The sequence below is a fragment of the Tursiops truncatus genome, chromosome 1, assembly GCF_011762595.2.
Source record: "Tursiops truncatus isolate mTurTru1 chromosome 1, mTurTru1.mat.Y, whole genome shotgun sequence".
Classification (NCBI taxonomy): domain Eukaryota; kingdom Metazoa; phylum Chordata; class Mammalia; order Artiodactyla; family Delphinidae; genus Tursiops; species Tursiops truncatus.
The window spans coordinates 26,518,277-26,538,770 of record NC_047034.1 but is presented as its reverse complement, the minus strand read 5'-3'; the positions used below and the strand labels follow the sequence as shown (position 1 = coordinate 26,538,770).

Sequence of the window (20,494 nt, the reverse complement as noted above, 5' to 3'; positions counted from 1 at the left end):
AATAAAAAGTAGTCATAAATGAAAATGTGAAAATTGAAAACTTTATCACAGAAGTGCCATAAACAAAGTCAACTTATACAACAAATAGTTATGAAAACATTTTACAACATAGATGACAGTACACAGCTAATATCCCTAGTGTTGAAAAGAGATGGAGGGATGTAAACTTTGAAAAATGATTCTACATTATCTTACACATACTCGGCAACTTATACTCAGGAGTATAAGTATATACTCTAAGTATATACTTAGCAATTCTACTCCTAAGTATATACTCAAGAGAAAATCTTGCACTCATGCCTGAATAGACATTTTCAAAAATGCTGGGTGGTGGGATGAATTGGGAGTTTGGGATTGACATATATACACTACTATGTATAAAATAGATAACTAATGAGAACCTACTGTATAGTGCAGGGAACTCTACTTGGTGCTCTGTGGTGACCTAAGTGGGAAGGAAGTCCAAAAAAGGGAGATATATATATATATATCTGATTCACTTTGCTGTACAGCAGAAACTGACACAGAAGTGTAAAGCAACTATACTCCAATAAAAGAGAAACAAAAATGCTCATAGTAGAATTGCTCATAAAATTCATCCATCCCAAACAGAAGGAATCCAAATGCCCATTAACATAAAAATGGAAAAATTGTGGTATTTTCACATAATGGAATTTTAAATAGTAATGAAAATGAATGAGCTCAGTTATGAGCAGTAACATGAATAAATCCTAGTTACATAATCTTGAAAGAAAAATGAAAGCAGCCCCTAGGGGGTTATGTGTGGGCTGATCAAGTTCAAAAAACTATCATTATATTAATGAAAAACCAACACAGAATTCAGGAAGGTGAGTACCTCTGGGCAGAAACAGGGAACCTGAAAAGGGAGGAATATATAAGTAAATGAAAGATATTTGTAAGGTTCTAGGTCTCGAGTTGGATGGTGGGTTCCTGGTTTTCATTTTACTAATTTACAATTTAAATAATTGCATAAAAGAGGGTCATGCCAATAACAATAGTGTGTCATGGACTGAGGTTTGTGATTATTCTAATAATGTGTCTGTATACCTAAAGTCCAAACAAAACAAAGAGCTCTTACAAATGATAAGAATATGGTAAGTTCCAATAGAAGAATGTAAAAAAGCTATGTACACAAAAGCAAATCTAACAAACATGAAAAGATGCTGAACTTCACTTCATCTCAAGAAAATTCAAATTAACAATGAAATGTCACACTCATCACAGTAGTAAAACTTGAACAAGGGAAAATAACTATTGCTAGAGGGGATCTGGGCAAAAGGGTACACTCAAACATTGCTGGTGGAAAGTGTGAGAAGTTAGAGCCTTATTCACATTTTTGGATAGGAATATGGAAACATCTATTGAAATTAAAAATATATATACCATTTGGATCTAAAATCCCACTCCTGGGAATCTACTCCACAGAAATAAAACCTCTAGTATATACAGCTGTATGGAAAAGGACCTATATTTTGCAGCATTGTAATAGTGGTAAAGCAAAACAAAACAAAACAAAACAAAACTGGAGCCACAGTAAATCTCCATTATTAGAGCCATTGATCTGTAAATTATAGTATAAGCACATCATAGAATATTGTTCAGGCATTATAAGAGTTGACTGGGGAATTTCAATGATATATACTTGAGTGAAAAAAAGGGAGAATGTGGGAAGTGTGTATAATGTGATCCAATTTTGTTTAAAAAAAAGAATGTCTTAAGATGCCTCTTTTTAAAAATATATGTACGCTTGTATTTGTGTTTATCTCTGCAAATGCATAGCATGGAGAAAAATAGCAAAAAGTAAATACTAGTTGTTAACTCAAATTACGTAGGTTGAGAGAAGATTAATATAGGTAAAGGGAATATAAAAAGGAGGAAGGGAGGGAGGGAGGGAGGGAGGGATGGAGGGAGGCAGGAAAGGCAACCATATATAGGGACAATATAAAATCTAAGGCAAACAGATTTAATAAGATAAAGAGGAATGCCACATAATTATAAAAGTAATAAAGTTTTCATATGTACATATATATGTCTATGTAACCACCACACAGATCAAGATATAGAACATCTAGAACATTCTTTATGTTAAAAACTTCTACAAATTAATAAATAAAAGACTAAAAGCCAGATAGAAAATGAGCAAAGGAAATGAACAAATAGTTCACCAGACGGGAAATAGAAATAGAACTTGAATATATGGAAAGATGCTCAAACTTTCTCATGATAAAAGAAATGCAGATTAAAACTGCATCAACGTACCATTTTTCATCCATCGACTGACAATATCAAAATGTAAGACAACACATCATGTTGGGAAGGCTGTGTAGAAAGAAGAGATCTCATACATTGCTGGTGAGAAGATATGTTGTTGCAACTGCTATGGAGAACAATTTAGCAGCATCTACAAAAATTACAAATTCATATACTCTATGACTCAACAATTCCACTTTTAGGAATACTCAAAAGTGGAAAATAATATATGTTCAGAGTTGCTCATTATAACTTTGATTGTAATGGCAAAGGATATAAACAAATATTTATTAGCAGGTTACTTGTTAAATTATGGTTCCTCCATAATTTGTAATAATATGTAAAATAATATGAAAGATTAATGAGAATATTTAAAGATCTCTAAGATATAACTTTAAGTGAAGAATATAATGTTCAAAAGTGCATTTAGCACACTAGTATTTATATAAAAAGGAGAAAAATAACACTGGTTATGCACAAAAATTTTATAGAAATACAAAAAACTTACCAATAGTAGTTACTTGCAGGGTGTAGTAGACTTGTGGGAACTGAGTGATGAAGTACAGGGTGGGAGAGACAATTTTCACTGTATTTTTAATATAATTTATTTTTATAATAAATAAGTTGTCTATTTAAGAAGAAAACAATAAAAAGAATTAGATCTACATCTATTGAAATGGCTATGGTGTATTAAGTGACAAAAGCACATTATAAATAACATGAATAGTGTAATCTCATTTTTGTAAAAAGTGTATGAGTGTGTGGGGAGGCTGCTGTGTCTGTGGGTGTAGAAAAAGACATATAAACATTCGTACAAAGTTTTAACATTAGTTACCTCAGGAGTGTAGAGGATGTTATTAATTCTTTGGACAGTTTCTCTTGTTAAAAACAACACGTATTACTTTTGATATTTTAAACTGAGATATTCAAAATTTTAAAAACAAATAAAAACATTTTTTGGTTATGTTTTGCCACAACTAAAAATTTGTCCAAAGTGTCAAGAAATGCAACCACATTTTATTTCGTAGGTTATCATTATATGGATATACGATCCAGAAAACGCAGACCCTAGTGAATTGCTATGGAATGCAAATGAACCTTCCCTAGTAGGTGGAAACATTATTATTATCCTAGATAAAATAATATGCTACATTTCTCTTTTAAGGGCTGTGAATAATTTATATTAAACAGCCTAGAACTAGATACATTTTAATTATCCATTAAATTTAGTTTAGTCATTATAGGGATTTTGAACTTGTGCTCGATTTCTACAATTATAAATCTTTCTTTAGAATTCTTCCGTATTTTCTATGACTTCATTATTCACAAAGAGGCTGACCGTTAAAATGCTTTAAAGATGTTTCTTGAGCATCTTTGTTGAAGTCATCCTTCAAAAATCTGTCTAGTCCTTTATTGAATCCTTTACCACTTGAGACTAATGATTTTCCTAAAAGTGCAGCCCAGTGAATAAATAAGTCCTTTCTTTTATCTGTTACAAATTTACCTCTTTCAAGATTCAAGTTCTGTCTTCTGTTACAATCATAATGTATAGAAGAGAAACGTAAAATGAGTTTTAGTTTCTTATGGGATTCTTTATGTCTTCATGAGTTGAGATATGATTTTTTAGTAGCATGCTGTCATGCCTCATGGTAATCAAATTCACAAGAGATAGACTGATAAATTAAAATGACAATGAATCAATTAATTGTTTTATTTGGCAATAAACGTTAGAGGGAATAAAATATATTAATGGTAATTAAATACTTTAAGTATTACTCTTACTTAATTTCTAATCTTTTAAGTGAAAATATGCACAATTTAACATTATTTAGTTCATGCTAAATAATCATACCTAATACTTTACTTTTTTCTTTTTAATTTCCATGTTTATTCATGATCATGTCATTTCCTTGAAACATTTCTCCATTACAAACAACATAGACTTTTTTTTTCTCAATTCATGCATTTATTCATCCTTTTAATCTATACATTTTTATTGTGGAAAAGTATACATAATATAAAATCTACCATTTTAAACATTCTTATGAGTACAATTCAGAGACATTAAGTAAATTTCCTTTTATAAAATTTTTATTGAGATATAGTTGATTTACAATGTTATGTTAGTTTCAGGTGTACAGCAAAGTGATTAAAAAATATATATATATATATATTTCCATTTGGTAATCATAAGTTGGTTTTATATATCTGTGAGTATTTCTGTTTTGTGTATAAGTTCAGTGTATCATTTTTTTTACATTTCACATATAACAGTAGCATATGATATTTCTCTTTCTCTGTTTGACTTACTTCACTTAGTATGATAATATCTAGGTCCATCCATGTTGCTGCACATGGCATTATTTCATTCTTTTTTATGGCTGACTAATATTCCATTGTGTATAAATACCAAATCTTCTTATCCATTCATCTATCAATGGACACTTACATTGTTTCCATGTCTTGGCTATTGTAAATAGTGCTGCTGTGAATATTTGAGTGCGTGTATATATATATATATATATATATATATATATATATATATATATATATTTTTATGTTGAGGTAGGTTCCCTCTATGCCCACTTTCTGGAGAGTTTTTATCATAAATGGGTGTTGAATTTTGTCAAAAGCTTTTTCTGCATCTATTGAGATGATCATATGGTTTTTCTTCTTCAGTTTGTCAATATGGTGTATCACATTGATTGATTTGTGTATATTGAAGAATCCTTGCATCACTGGGATAAATCCCACATGATCATGGTGTATGATCCTTTTAATATGTTGTTGGATTCTGTTTACTAGTATTTTGTTGAGGATTTTGGCATCTGTATTCATCAGTGATATTGGTCTGAAATTCTCTTTTTGTAGTATCTTTGTTTTTAGTGTCAGGGTGATACTGGCCTTATAGAATGAGTTTGGGAGTGTTCCTTCCTCTGCAATTTTTTGGAAGAGTTTGAGAAGGATGGGTGTTAGCTCTTCTCTAAATGTTTAATGGAATTCACCTGTGAAGCCATCTGATCCTGGACTTTTGTTTGTTGGAAGATTTTAAATCACAGTTTCAATTTCATTACTTGTGACTGGTCTGTTCATATTTTCTATTTCTTCCTGGTTCAGTCTTGGAAGGTTGTAGTTTTCTAAGAATTTGTCCATTTCTTCCAGGTTGTCCATTTTATTGGCATAGTGTTGCTTGTAGTGGTCTCTTAGGATGCTTTGTATTGCTGCAGTGTCTGTTGTAACTACTCCTTTTTCATTTCTAATTTTATTGATTTGAGTCCTCGCCCTCTTTTTTTTTTTTTTTTTTTTTTGCCGTACGCGGGCCTCTCACTGTTGTGGCCTCTCCCGTTGCGGAGCACAGGCTCCGGACGCGCAGGCTCAGTGGTCATGGCTCACGGCCCCAGCCGCTCCGCAGCATGTGGGATCCTCCCAGACCAGGGCACGAACCCGTGTCCCCTGCATCGGCAGGCAGACTCTCAACCACTGCACCACCAGGGACGCCCCGTCTCTCTTTTTCTTGATGAGTCTGGCTAATGGTTTATCAATTTTGTTTATCTTCTCAAAGAACCAGCTTTTAGTTTTATTGATCTTTGCTGTTGTTTCCTTTGTTTCTATTTCATTTATTTCTGCTCTGATCTTTATGATTTCTTTCCTTCTACTAACTTTGGGTTTTGTTTGTTCTTCTTTCTCTAGTTCCTTTAGGTGTAAGGTTAGGTTGTTAACTGAGATGTTTGTTGTTTCTTGACGTAGGATTGTACTGCTATAAACTTCCCTCTTAAAACTGCTTTTGCTGAATCCCATAGGTTTTAGATTGTCATGTTTTCATTGTCATTTGTCTCTAGGTATTTTTTTATTTCCTTTTTGATTTCTTCAGTGATCTCTTGGTTATTTAGTAATGTATTGTTTAGCCTCCATGTCTTTGTGGGTTTTACGGGCTTTTTTCCCTATAATTGATTTCTATTCTCATAGTGCTGTGGTCAGAAAAGATGCTTGATATGATTTCCATTTCCTAAATTTACTGAGGCTTGATTTGTGCCCCAAGATGTGATCTGTCCTGGAGAATGTTCCATGCACTCTTGAGAATAAAGTGTAATCTGCTGTTTTTGGATGCAATGTCCTATAAATATCAATGAAATCTATCTGGTCTATTGTGTCCTTTAAAGCTTGTGTTTCCTTATTAATTTTCTGTTTGGATGATCTGTCCATTAGTGTGAGTTGTTAAAGTGTCCCACTATTGTTACTGTTGACTTCCTCTTTTATAGCTGTTAGCAGTTGCCTTATATATTGAGGTGCTCCTATTTTGAGTGCATATATATTTATAATTGTTATATCTTCTTCGATTGATCCCTTGATCATTACATAGTATCCTTCCTTGTCTCTTGTAACGTTCCTTTATTTTCCTTTTTTTTTTTTGCGGTACACGGGCCTCTCACTGTTGTGGCCTCTCCCGTTATGGAGCACAGGCTCCAGACATGCAGGCTCAGCGGCCATGGCTCACGGGCCTAGGTGCTCCACGGCATGTGGGATCTTCCCAGACTGGGGCACAAACCCATGTCCCGTGCATCGGCAGGTGGACTCTCAACCACTGGGCCACAAGGAAAGCCCCGTTCTTTATTTTAAAGTGTATTTTATCTGATATGAGTATTGCTACTCCAGCTTTGTTTTGATTTCCATTTGCATGGAATATCTTTTTCCACCCCCTCACTTTCAGTCTGTATGTGTCCCTAGGTCTGAAGTGGGTCTCTTGTAGACAGCATATATATGGGTCTTGTTTTTGTATCCATTCAGTGAGCCTGGGTCTTTTGGTTGGAGCATTTAATCCATTCACGTTTAAGGTAATTATTGATATGTATGCTCCTATTACCATTTTCATAATTGTTTGGGGTTTGTTTTTGTAGGTCCTTTTCATCTCTTGTGTTTCCCACTTAGAGAAGTTCCTTTAGCATTTGTTGTAGAGCTGGTGTGGTGGTGCTGAATCCTCTTAGCTTTTGCTTGTCTGTAAAGCTTTTGATTTCTCCGTTGAATCTGAATGAGATCCTTGCCGGGTAGAGTAATCTTGGTTGTAGGTTCTTCCCTTTCATCACTTTAAGTATATCATGCCACTCCTTTCTGGCTTGTAGAGTTTCTGCTGAGAAATCAGCTGTTAACCTTATGGGAGTTCCCTTGTATGTTATTTGTCGTTTTCCCTTGATGCTTTCAATAATTTTTCTTTGTCTTTAATTTTTGCCAATTTGATTACTATGTGTCTCGGCATGTTTCTCCTTGAGTTTATCCTGTATGGGACTTGCTGCGCTTCCTGGACTTAGGTGGCTATTTCCTTTCCCATGTTAGGGAAGTTTTCGACTATAATCTCTTCAAATATTTTCTCAGGTCCTTTCTCTGTCTCTTCTCCTTCTGGGACCCCTATAATGCGAATGTTGTTGCCTTTAATGTTGTCCCAGAGATCTCTTAGGCTGTCTTCATTCCTTTTCATTGTTTTTTCTTTATTCTGTTCCACAGCAGTGAATTCCACCATTCTGTCTTCCAGGTCACTTATCCATTCTTCTGCCTCAGTTATTCTGCTATTGATTCCTTCTAGTATATTTTTCGTTCAGTTATTGTATTGTTCATCTCTGTTTGTTTGTTCTTTAATTCTTCTAGCTCTTTGTTAAATATTTCGTACATCTTCTCAATCTTTGCCTCCATTCTTTTTCCAAGGTCCTGGATCAGCTTCACTATCATTATTCTGAAATCTTTTTCTGGAAGGTTGCCTAGCTCCACTTTATTTAGTTGTTTTTCCGGGGTTTTATCTTGTTCCTTCGTCTGCCTTTTCATCTTGTCTATCTTTCTGTGAATGTGGTTTTTTTCTCATGTATCTTTTTGAATTATAATTTTCCCCAGATATATACCCAGGAGTGGGATTGCTGGATCATATTGTAACTCTATTTTTAGTTTTTTATGGAACCCCTGTACTGTTCTCCATAGTGGCTGCACTGATTTACATTCCCACCAACAGTGTTGGAGGGTTCCTTTTTCTTCACACCCTCTCCAACATTTATTATTTGTAGACTTTTTAATGATGGCCATTCTGAGTGGTATGAGGTAATATTTCATTGTAGTTTTGATTTGCATTTCTCTAATAATTAGAGATGTTGGACCTCTTTTCGTGTGCCTGTTGGCCATCTGTATATCTTCTTTGGAGAAATGTCTATTTGAATCTTCTGCCCATTTTTTGATTAGGTTGTTTTTTTGATATTGAGCTGACAAACAGCATAGACTTGAGTCTTAGACTATTAATATGGCACACAAAGCCCTGAGTATCCCATCTCTGCCACTCTTCTCTGGCCTTAGCTCTCCACATGTCCTGTCTCCAGCAGCTGCACTCTGCTGTCTCCCTTTACACTTCTGCTCTTCCATGAGTCTGTGTCTCTGCTTATGCCATTCTCTCCACAGGAACTGCCCATTCCCTTTCCTAATCTAGTCATCTTTAAGTCTCAAGTCAGGTATCATTGCCTCCAAGATGCCTGCCATGACCAAATCAGGATTTTTGTTACATGAGTAGTTTGCAAGGATTATTGTAATACTGCAGTTTTGATAAATCATCCACAGAATAGCTCTGGCAAAATATAAACTGTCTGTTTGGGCTTTTATCAACCAATAGATAATGTGCCTAATAGACACCCACATCCTAATTCTACCTCTGCTTCCATTCTTCATTCTCTTCCTTAACCCTTAACCGTCCCTGACTTTGAACTCAAAATAATCCCTTATGTTTAACTCATTTCTGTACTTTATTTCACCTTTGAACCTCAACCCACTTCTGTCTCACATCCCTGTCTGAGCCTTACCCTTTCCCCAACACCCACACCAGGGAAAAGAGAACCAGCAGTAGCATGTGACTCAGGGATGGGGTACAGGATAACTTATTTGTACATGTGGTTAAATAACTATTAAAAGGCTCAGAGTTTTAGTTTATTTGAGGTTTTTTTCCTTCACCATTTTAACTATGAATTACATCATAAAGAAAAAACCATAAAAGCTAAGTATCCAGTTTAGTGAATAATAATAAATAACCATATAACTACTATCAAGTGATGAAACATTAACAATAGTACAGAAGGTCCCCATATTTTCCACCTCCATGAACATAATTTCTCCCTCCACAGTAGAGGTGCTTGTATGGACATAATCCTTCCCTTCCCCTGGAGGTAACCATTATTCTGAATATTTTGTGATAATAATTGCTCTGCTTTTTTCTTTAGTTTACCACATGATTCCTAAACAATGCAGTTTAGTTGGTTTTATTTTTGTTTTTCTACTTTAAATAAATTGAATCATGCTTTATATACACTGCATATTGCTTTCTATTTTTGATCATAATTATATAAGATTTATCCATGTTATATATACCTATAGTTTGCTCATTTTCATTGCTGTATGTTATTCATTGTTTCAACACACCACACATTTTTTATCCATTTTAGAGTCAATGAATTTGGTGTTGGGTTTTGTTTTGTTTTGTTTTTAATGAGTGTTGGTTTCTTTTTTCAGCTTTATTGAAATATGATTGATCTTTAGCATTGTGTAAGTTTAAAGTATACATGTGTTGATTTAATATACTTACATATTGTGAAATGATTACCATAGTAGAGTTTTTAAGACCTCCATCACCTCACATAGTTATATTTTCTTTTTTGTGGTAAGAACATTTAAGACCTACTCTTTCAGCACCTTTCAAGTACTTTCATAGAGTATTGTTAACTATTTTCACTATGCTATAAATTAGATCCCCAGAACCTATTCATCTTATAATTGGAAGTTTATACCCTTTAACCAGTATCTCCCCATTTTACCCACTGCTCAGCCGCTTGTAACCACCATTCTACTGTTTCTATGAATTCAGCATTTTTAGATTCCACATGAAAGTGAGATCATACTGTATTTGTCTTTCTCTGTCTGACTTATTTCACTTAACATTTTTACATATCACATCTTCTTTATCCAATCACCCACTGACGGACAGTTAGGTTTTTCCATATCTTGGCTATTGTAAATAATGCTGCAATAAGCATGAGAGTGAAGGTATCTCTTCGATAGATGTCCTGTTTTATTTTCCTTTGGATATGCACCCAGAATTGGGATTGTTGGATCATATGATAGTTCTATTTTAAATTTTTTAGGACCTTCCATACTGTTTTCCATAATTTCTGTACCAACTTACATTCCCACCAACAGTGCACAAGAGTTCCCTTTTCTCCATATCCTTGTCAACATTTGTTCTTTCTTGTTTTTTTGATAATAGCCATCCTAAGTGGTGTGAGATGTTATCTTACTGTGGTTTTGACTTGCATTTCCCTTATAATTAGTGATGTTGAGCACATTTTCATGTACCTTTTGGCCATTTGTATGTCTTCTTTAGGAAAATGCCTATTAATTCCTCTTCCCATTTTTCAATCAGATTTTTTTCTTTTTTTGCTGTTGAGTTGTATATGTTCCTTACATACTTTGCATATAAACCCTTTATCAGATGTATGACTTGCAAATATTTTCTCCTTTTCCATAGGTTGCCTTTTTACTCTGTTGATTATTTCTTTGTTGTGCAGAAGTTTTTTAATTTGATGTAGTTCCACTTACTTATTTTCACCTTTGTTGTTTGTGCTTTTGGTGTCATATTCATATCCAAAAAATCATTGCCAAGACCAATGTCAAAAAAGCTTTTCCCCTATTTTCTTCTAGGAGTTTTACAGTTTCAGGTATTATGTTTAAATTTCTAATCCATTTAAAGTTAATTTTTGTGGTTGGTATAAGGTAGGGTTCCAATTTCATTCTTGTGTACATGATTATAAATTTTTTCCAGCAACATTTATTGAAGAGACTATCCTTTCCCTATTGAGTATTCTTGGCTGTCTTGTCAAATATTAGTTGACCATATATGCAAGTGTTTATTTCTTTGCTCTTGATTCTGTTCCTTGCTATGTGTGTCTATTTTAATGCCAGTACCATACTGTTTTGATTACTATAATTTGAAATCAGAAAGTGTGATTTCTTCTGGCTCTGTTCTTCTTTCTCAGGATTTTCTTGGCTATTTGAAGTCTTTTGTGGTTCCATACAAATTTTAGGATTATTTTTTCTACTCTTGTGAAAAAATGCCATTGAGATTTTGATAGGAATTATATTGAATTTATAGATGGCTCTGAGTAGCAGGGACATTTTAACAATATTAATTCTTCTGATCCATGAACATGGGATATTTTTCCATTTATTTGTGTCTTCTTAAATTTATTTCATCAAAGTCTTATAATTTTTTGTTTACAGATATTTCACCTCCTTGGTTAAATTTATCCCCAAGTACTTCATTTTTTTGATGCTATTGTGAATGGGATTGTTTCCTTTATTTCTTTTTCAAATAGCTCAATGTTAGTATATAGAAATGCAACTGATTTCTGCATGTTGATTTTGTATCCTGCAACTTTACTGAATTTGCTGACAAGTTCTAACAGTTTTGGGTGGCTTCCTTAGGATTTTCTAAATATAAGATCATGTTATCTACAAAGACATTTTTATTTCCTTTTCAATTTGGATGCTTTTTTTTTTTTTCTTGCCTGGTTATTCTGGCTAGGACATCCAGTACTACATGGAATAGGAGTGGTGAGGTTGAGCACCCTTGTCTTCATCCTGACCTTAAAGCAAAAGTTTTTAACCTTTCCCCACTGAGTATGATGATAGCTATGGGCTTATCATATATGGCTTTTATTATGTTGAGGTAGATTTCTTCTATACCCAATCAACTGAGCGTTTGTATCAAGAAAGGATGTTGTGTTCTGTCAAATGCTTTCTCTGTGTGTATTGAGATGATCAAATGATTTTTGTCTTTCATCCTATTAATGTGATTTGTCATATTTATTGACTTGTATATGTTGAACCATCCTTGCAACCCAGGGATAAATCCCACTTGATCATTGTGTATGATCCTCTTGGTGTGCTGTTGAATTTGGTTTGCTAGTGTGTTGCTGAGAATTTTTACATCTATATTCATCAGGGATATTGGCCTTAAGTTTTCTTTCCTGTAATGTTCCTATCTGATTTTGGTATCAAGGTAATGCTGGCCTCATAAAATGAGTTGGGAAGGGTTCCCTCCACCTCAAGTTTTGGGAAGAGTTTCAGAAGTATTGGTATTAATTCTTTAAATGTTTGATAGAATTCACCAGTTAAACTATCTAGTCCAGGTTTTGTTGTTGTTGTTTTCTTTTTTTTTTTTTTATGGTATACGGGCCTCTCACTGTTGTGGCCTCTCCCGCTGCGGAGCACAGGCTCCGGACACGCAGGCTCAGTGGCCATGGCTCACGGGCCCAGCCGCTCCATGGCATGTGGGATCTTCCTGGACCGGGGCACGAACCCGTGTCCCCTGCATCAGCAGGTGGACTCTCAACCACTGTGCCACCAGGGAAGCCCTGTTGTTGTTTTTATTGGGAGATTTTTGCTTACTGATTAGGTCTTCTTACTCATTATTAGTCTGTTCACATTTTCTATTTTTTCAGGATTCATTCTTAGTTGGTTGTATGTTTGTAGGAATCTGTACATTTCTTCTAGGTTATACAATTTTTTGGTATGTAATTGGTCACATTTTTCTCTTATGAGCCTTTGCATTTGTGTGGTATCAGTTGTAATGTCTTCTTTTTCATTTTTTATTTTATTTATTTGAGACTTTTGTCTTTTTTCTTAGCCTAGTTAAGAATGTGTCAATTTTGTTTATTTTTTCAAAAAGCCATTTCTTAGTTTTGTTGTTTTTTTTCTATTCCCTACTTGATTTGTTTCTGCTCTGATCTTTATTATTTCTTTCCTTCTGCTCACTTTAGGCTTAGTTTGCTTCTCTTTCTCTAGTTCTTTGAGGTGTAAAGTTAGGTTGTTTATTTGAAATCTTTTTTTTTAATGTAGGCATTTATTGCTTCCCTTTTAGTCTTGCTTTTGATACATCCCATAAATTCTGTTATGTTGTGTTTATGTTTTCATTTGTCTTGAGGTATTTAAAAAAATTCCTTTGATTTCCTCTTTGACCCAATTATTGTTCAAGATTGTGCAGTTTAATTTGCATGTGTATGTGATTATTCATATTTTCTAACTATTACTGATTTCTGGTTTCATTCCATTGTGGTTGGAAAAGATACTTGGAATGATTTTTGTTTTTAATAAATTTGGACTTTTCTTTGTTTATTTTGGCTGTGTTGGGTCTTCGTTTCTGTGCGAGGGCTTTATCTTGTTGCGGCAAGCAGAGGCCACTCTTCATTGTGGTGCATGGGCCTCTCACTATTGCAGCCTATCTTGTTGCGGAGCACAGGCTCCAGACGCGCAGGCTCAGTAGTTGTGGCTCACGGACCTAGTTGTTCCACGGCATGTAGGATCTTCCCAGACCAGGGCCCGAACCCGTGTCCCCTGCATTGGCAGGCAGATTCTCAACCACTGTGCCACCAGGGAAGGCCCCAGAATGATTTTCATCTTCTTAAATTTTTAAGACTTAAAAATTATTTTATGACCTCACATGTGATCTATCACTGGTAAGGGTAATTTTATAGGCAAATACAGAACAATATAACACTGTAATGGTGGTGCATGAATCACTTTTAACCCTAATGTAAAAGTTAAAAGACAAAAATTTGTTAATAGATGCATAACACACAAAAAAGTAAGCTCTGACTACACGAACACAAAGGGGGCAGGTAGTAAAAGTGTAATTTATTTATGTGATTGAAGTTGCTATCAACTTAAAATAGTTTTAACTGTAAGATATTTTATGTAAGCCTCAAGTTACAAAAAACTAGTATATAGTTTCTATCAGATATATTATTACAAAAGATGAGAAAAAATCAAAGAAAAGCACTACAAAAATCATCAAATAACAAGGAAAACAGCAATAGGGAAAGAGAAGAATAACACAACTGCAAGTCAGACCAAAAAATTAACAAAATGGCAATATGAAGACCTTATTTATCAATAAGTACTTAAATTCAAATGGATTAAACCCCCAATCAAAAGGCATAGAATGACTGAATGGATTTTTTTAAAAACATCCAGCAATATGCTGTCAACATGCAACTCACTTTACATTTAAAGACACACATAGGAGAAAAGTGAAGGGATGAAAATAGATTCCGTGCAAATTGTGAGAGAGCTTTACTCTCCTCTGGGTGGTGAGATTATTTTCCTCTCTATTTATTCAACACATATTTATAAATGCTGGTTTGGGAGGCAGAGCCTCGAGGCAGTAGTTCAGTTTTGGACATACTGGTTTGAAGTGCTTGTAAGTCAAGTAAGAGAGAAACACTCCCTGAAAAGGGGAAATTAGTCTAATGTTTCAAATGCTGCTGAAAAATCAATTAAGAAACTAAAAGATATTTATTAAATTTAGCAGCATGTATAAACATATATTGATGTTACAACTAGAATACTTTTCTAAAAAGTATTAGAAGTTGGGCACTAGATAGTGAAATCTGCTAATGATAATTAATAGTAATAAAATAAATAGGCATATTCCTTTTAGAAATCATTTTGCTCAATTCATATGAAGAATTATTAAAGTGTTCATAACTTTTGATCCAGTAATCACATTTTCAAGAATCTAATCAAAGGAAATAGTGCTAATGTAGAAAAGACTGTATCTGATAATGTCCGTGGCAATAATATTTACAAAAGTGAAAAAGTAAAGCTACCTAAATGTCCAATAGGGGAGTGTTAAGTAAGTAATGATAACTCACTCAATGGAATATTATGCTGTCATTTAACATGGAATATTATGCTATCATTTAAAATGTCATTTTAAATGATATATAGACTTCAGGTTATATAACATGAATACATAACAGTAACCTACATTTGGTAAATCCTAAGAAAATATCCTAAATATGTTTTTTATACTTTTGATGATTTCTTTGTGGTAATTTTTTTCTATATTTATAAAACCATCTTTAATGACCATGAATTACCCTATTAATGGAGAAACATATGTTCTTAAGCTTGTTGGCATAATTATCTTAACTTTATCTTAGTCTATCCTTTTTTCTATCATCTTGCTGTATAGGTTGCTTGTTGTATTTTATTTCCATCTTATTCTTTGCTACATTAAGAATGCTCCATTTAGTCTTTTCCTTTGCAGGTATATGAAGGATAGTTGTATTTAAAATTCTGAATAGTGAATAAGATTTTTAGAAACAAAATTTAACTGATCTATTATTTATCAAGTATTTACCAGGCAAATCTATTTTTCTCTATCAAAATCATTAAACTTGTATTCTTCAAGGAAGCCTTCCCTGACCACCATTACTACTCTCAAAATATAGGTTAAATCCTCCTATTAGGCAATCCCACAGTCCCAATAAATACACACGTACTGGTAATCATTACAGCAATCTCAAATTTTCCTTTGTGGGTGGTTGACATATTTCTAGGAAATTAAACAGGAGCATTATTGGAGGACTCTAGACTGGCCCTCATTATCTGATTTTTTTATTCTAGGGATTCCCCATAATGAAACTGTTGCCTCTATTCTAAAAAGACTTTATTAGGAATAATTCCAGTCAATTCAACATCCCCTTAAATCTCATGAGAAAAACAGGGAGCATGTCAGATCTATCTTTATACTAATATAATTTATCCTAGAGCCTCCACATATATTTGAAATATACCTTGAAGTGTATGTTGTTTTGAAGTCAAGCTCATATAGAAATAATTCCAACAGATCAGTTTTAGAAACTCCATTTTGTATTACATTGACATTAAAACTAAGGGTATTGAGGACATTCAAGATGGCAGAGGAGTAGACGTGGAGCTCACCTTCCTCCCCACAAATACATCAGAAATACATCTACATGTGGAACAACTCCTACAGAACACCGACTGAACACTGGCAGAAAACCTCAGACTTCCTAAAAGCCATGTGGCTGAGAGGGTCTTGGTGTTTCAGCTGGGTGTCAGGGCTGAGCCTCTGAGGTGGAAGAGCCAAGTTCAGGACATTGGACCACCAGAGACCTCCCAGCACCATGTAATATCAATCAGCAAGAGTGCTCCCAGACATCTGCGTCTCAACGCTAAGACCCAGCTCCACTCAAAGACCAGCAGGCTCCAGTGCTGGACACCCCATGACAAACAACTAGCAAGACAAGAACACAACCCCACCCATTAGGAGAGAGGCTGCCTAAAACCATAATAAATTTACAGACGCCCCAATACGCACCACTGGACGTGATACTGCCCACCAGAAAGACAAGATCCAGCCTCCTCCACCAAAATACAGGCACCAGTCGCCTCCACCAGGAAGTCTGCACAGCCCATGGAACCAACCTTACCCACTGGGGGCAGACACCAAAAACAAAGGGTACTACAAACCTACAGCCTGCGAAAAGGGGACCCCACACACAGTAAGTTAAGCAAAATGAGAAAACAGATAAATATGCAGCAGATGAAGGAGCAAGGTAAAAACCCACCAGACCAAACAAATGAAGAGGAAATAGGCAGTCTACCTGAAAAAAAATTCAGAGTAGAGATAGTAAAGATGATCGAAAAATTGGAAATAGAATGGAGAAAATACAAGAAACGTTTAACAAAGACCTAGAAGAACTACAGAGCAAACAATGATGAACAACAACAATAAATGAAATTAAAAATTCTCTAGAAGGAATCAATAGCAGAATAACTGAGGCAGAAGAACGGATAAGTGATCTGGAAGATAAAATAGTAGAAATAACTACCAGAGAGCAGAATAAAGAAAAAAGAATGAAAAGAATTGAGGACAGTCTCACAGACATCTTGGATAACATTAAACACAACAACATTCGAATTATAGGGGTCCCAGAAGAAGAAAACAAGAAACAGTCTGAGCAAATATTAGAAGAGATTATAGTTGAAAACTTCCCTAACATGGGAAAGTAAATAGTCAACCAAGTCCAGGAAGCACAGAGAGTCCCATACAGGATAAATCCAAGGAGAGACATGCCAAGACACATATTAATCAAACTATCAAAAATTAAATACAAAGTATTACAAGCAGCAGTGGAAAAGCAACAAATAACATACAAGGGAATCCCCTAAGGTTAACAGCTGATCTTTCAGCAGAAGCTCTGAAAACCAGAAGGGAGTAGCAGGACATATTTAAAGTGATGAAAGGGAAACCCAGCAAGGATCTCATTCAGATTCGATGGAGAAATCAAAAGCTTTACAGACAAGCAAAAGCTAAGAGAATTCATCACCACCAAACCAGCTTTACAAAAAATGCTAAAGGAACTTCCCTAGGCAGGAAACAGAAGAGAAGTAAAAGATCTACAATAACAAACCCAAAACAATTAAGAAAATGGTAATAGGAACACACATATTGATATCTACCTTAAATGTAATGTAATGGCTGAAATGATACAAAAACAAGACCCGTATATATGCTGTCTACAAGAGACCCACTTCAGACCTAGAAACACATACAGACTGAAAGTGAGGGAATGGAAAAAGATATTCCATGCAAATGGAAATCAAAAGAAAGCTGCAGTAGCAACACTCATATCAGACAAAGTACACTTTAAAATAAAGACTATTACAAGAGACAAAGAAGGACACTAGATAATGATCAAGGGGTCAGTCCAAGAAGAAGATATAACAATTCCTGCAGCAATGAGGTGCTCCAACATAGGAGCACCTCAATACATAAGGCAAATGCTAGCAGCCATAAAGGAGGAAATCGACAGTAACACAATAATAGTAGGGGACTTTAACACCCCAATTTCACCAATGGACAGATCAACCAAAATGAAAATAAATAAGGAAACACAAGCTTTAAATGATACATTAAACAAGATGGACTTAATTGATATTTATAGGACATTCCATCCAAAAACAACAGAATACACTTTCTTCTCAAGTACTTATGGAACATTCTCCATGATAGATCATATCTTCGGTCACAAATCAAGCCTCAGTTACTTTAGGAAAATTGAAATCGTATCAAGTATCTTTTTAGACCACAACACTATGAGACCACATATCACAGGAAAAAGACTGTAATAAATACAAACACATGGAGGCTAAATAATATGCTATTAAATGACCAAGATATCACTGAAGAAATCAAAGAGGAAATCAAAAAATACGTAGAAACAAATGGCAATGAAAAATGATGACCCAAAACCTATGGAATGCAGCAAAAGCAATTCTACGGGGGAAGTTTATAGTAATACATTCCTATCTCAAGATACAAGAGAAATAAACAACCTAACCTTACACCTAAAGCACTTAGAGAAAGGAGAACAAAAAAACAAAGTTAGCAGAAGGAAAGAAATCATAAAGATCAGGTCAGAAATAAATGAAAAAGAAATGAAGGAAATAATAGCAAAGATCAATAAAATTAAAAGCTGGTTCTTTGAGAAACTAAACAAAATTGGTAAACCATTAGCCAGACTCATCAAGAAAAAAAAGGAGAAGACTCAAATCAACAGAATTAGAAATGAAAAAGAAGAAGTAGCAACTGACACTGGAGAAATACAAAGGATCATGAGAGATTACTACAAGCAACTATATGCCAATGAAATGGACAGCCTGAAAGAAATGGACACATTCTTAGAAAAGCATAACCTTCCGAAACTGAACCAGGAAGAAATAGAAAATATAAACAGACCAATCACAAGCACTGAAATTGGAACTGTGATTAAAAATCTTCCAACAAACAAAAACCCAGGACCAGATGGATTCACAGGTGAATTCTATCAAACATTTAGAGAAGAGCTAACACCTATCCTTCTCAAACTCTTCCAAAATATAGCAGAGGGAGGAACACTCCAAAACTCATTCTATGAGGCCACCATCACCCTGATATCATAACCAGACAAAGATGTCACAAAAAAAGAAAACTACAGGCCAATATTACTAATGAAAATAGATGCAAAACCCTCAACAAAATACTAGCAAACAGAATCCAACAGCACATTAAAAGGATCATACACCATGATCAAATGGGGTTTATCCCAGGAATGCAAGTATTCTTTAATATACGCAAAATAACCAACGTGATAAATCATATTAACAAACTGAAGGAGAAAAGCCATATGATCATCTCAATAGATGCAGAAAAAGCTTTTGTTGACATTCAACAACGATTTATGATAAAAACTCTCCAGAAAGTCGCCGTAAAGGGAACTTACCTCAACATAATAAAGGCCATATATTACAAACCCACAGCCAACATCGTTCTCAATGGTGAAAAACTGAAACCATTTCCACTAAGATCAGGAAGAAGACAAGGTTGCCCACTCTCACCCCTATTATTCAACATAGTTTTGGAAGTTTTAGCCACAGCAATCAGAGAAGAAAAAGAAATAAAAGGAATCCAAATCAGAAAAGAAGTAAAACTGTCAGTGTTTGCAGATGACATGATACTATACATAGAGAATCTTAAGATGTACCAGACAACTCTAGAGCTAATCAATGAATTTGGTAAAGTAGCAGGATACAAAATTAATGCACAGAAATCTCTTGCATTCCTATACACTAATGATGAAAATCTGAAACAGAAATTAAGGAAACACTCCCAGTTACCATTGCAACAAAAAGAATAATATACCTAGGAGGACACCTACCTAAGGAGACAAAAGACCTGTATGCAGAAAAGGATAAGACACTGATGAAAGAAATTAAATATGATACATAAGGCACTGGTGAAAGAAATTAAATATGATACAAACAGATGGAGAGATATACCATGTTCTTGGATTGGAAGAATCAATACTGTGAAAATGACTCTACTACCCAAAACAATATACAGATTCATTGCAACCCCCATCAAATTACGTATGGCATTTTTCACAGAGCTAGAACAAAAAATTTCACAATTTGTATGGAAACACAAAAGACCCGCAATAGCCAAAACAGTCTTGAGAAATAAAAATGGAGCTAGAGGAATCTGGCTCCCTGACTTCAGACTATACTACAAAGCTACAGTAATCAAGACAGTATGGTACTGGCACAAAAAGAGAAATATAGATCAATGGAACAGAATAGAAAGCCCAGAGATAAACCCACGCACATATGGTCACCTTTTCTTTGATAAAGGAGGCAAGAATATAGAATGGAGCAAAGAATGCTTGGAATTCTGGACAGCTACATGTAAAAGAATGAAATTGGAACACTCCCTATCACCATACACAAAAATAAACTCAAAATGGATTGAAAACCTAAATATAAGGCCAGACACTATTAAACTCTTAGTGGAAAACATAGG

The 20,494-nt window shown here is 34.6% G+C and overlaps 1 protein-coding gene across 1 annotated transcript in view; it reads left to right on the top strand.

Moving 5' to 3' along the window:
* Positions 1-20,494, top strand: part of CATSPERE (catsper channel auxiliary subunit epsilon) — a 239,501-nt gene that overhangs the window by 52,491 nt on the left and 166,516 nt on the right. Inside the window, exon 7 of the mRNA XM_019920606.3 lies at positions 3,300-3,377. Within this exon, the coding sequence (XP_019776165.3) occupies positions 3,300-3,377 (78 nt within the window). The remainder of the gene's footprint in view (positions 1-3,299; positions 3,378-20,494) is intronic.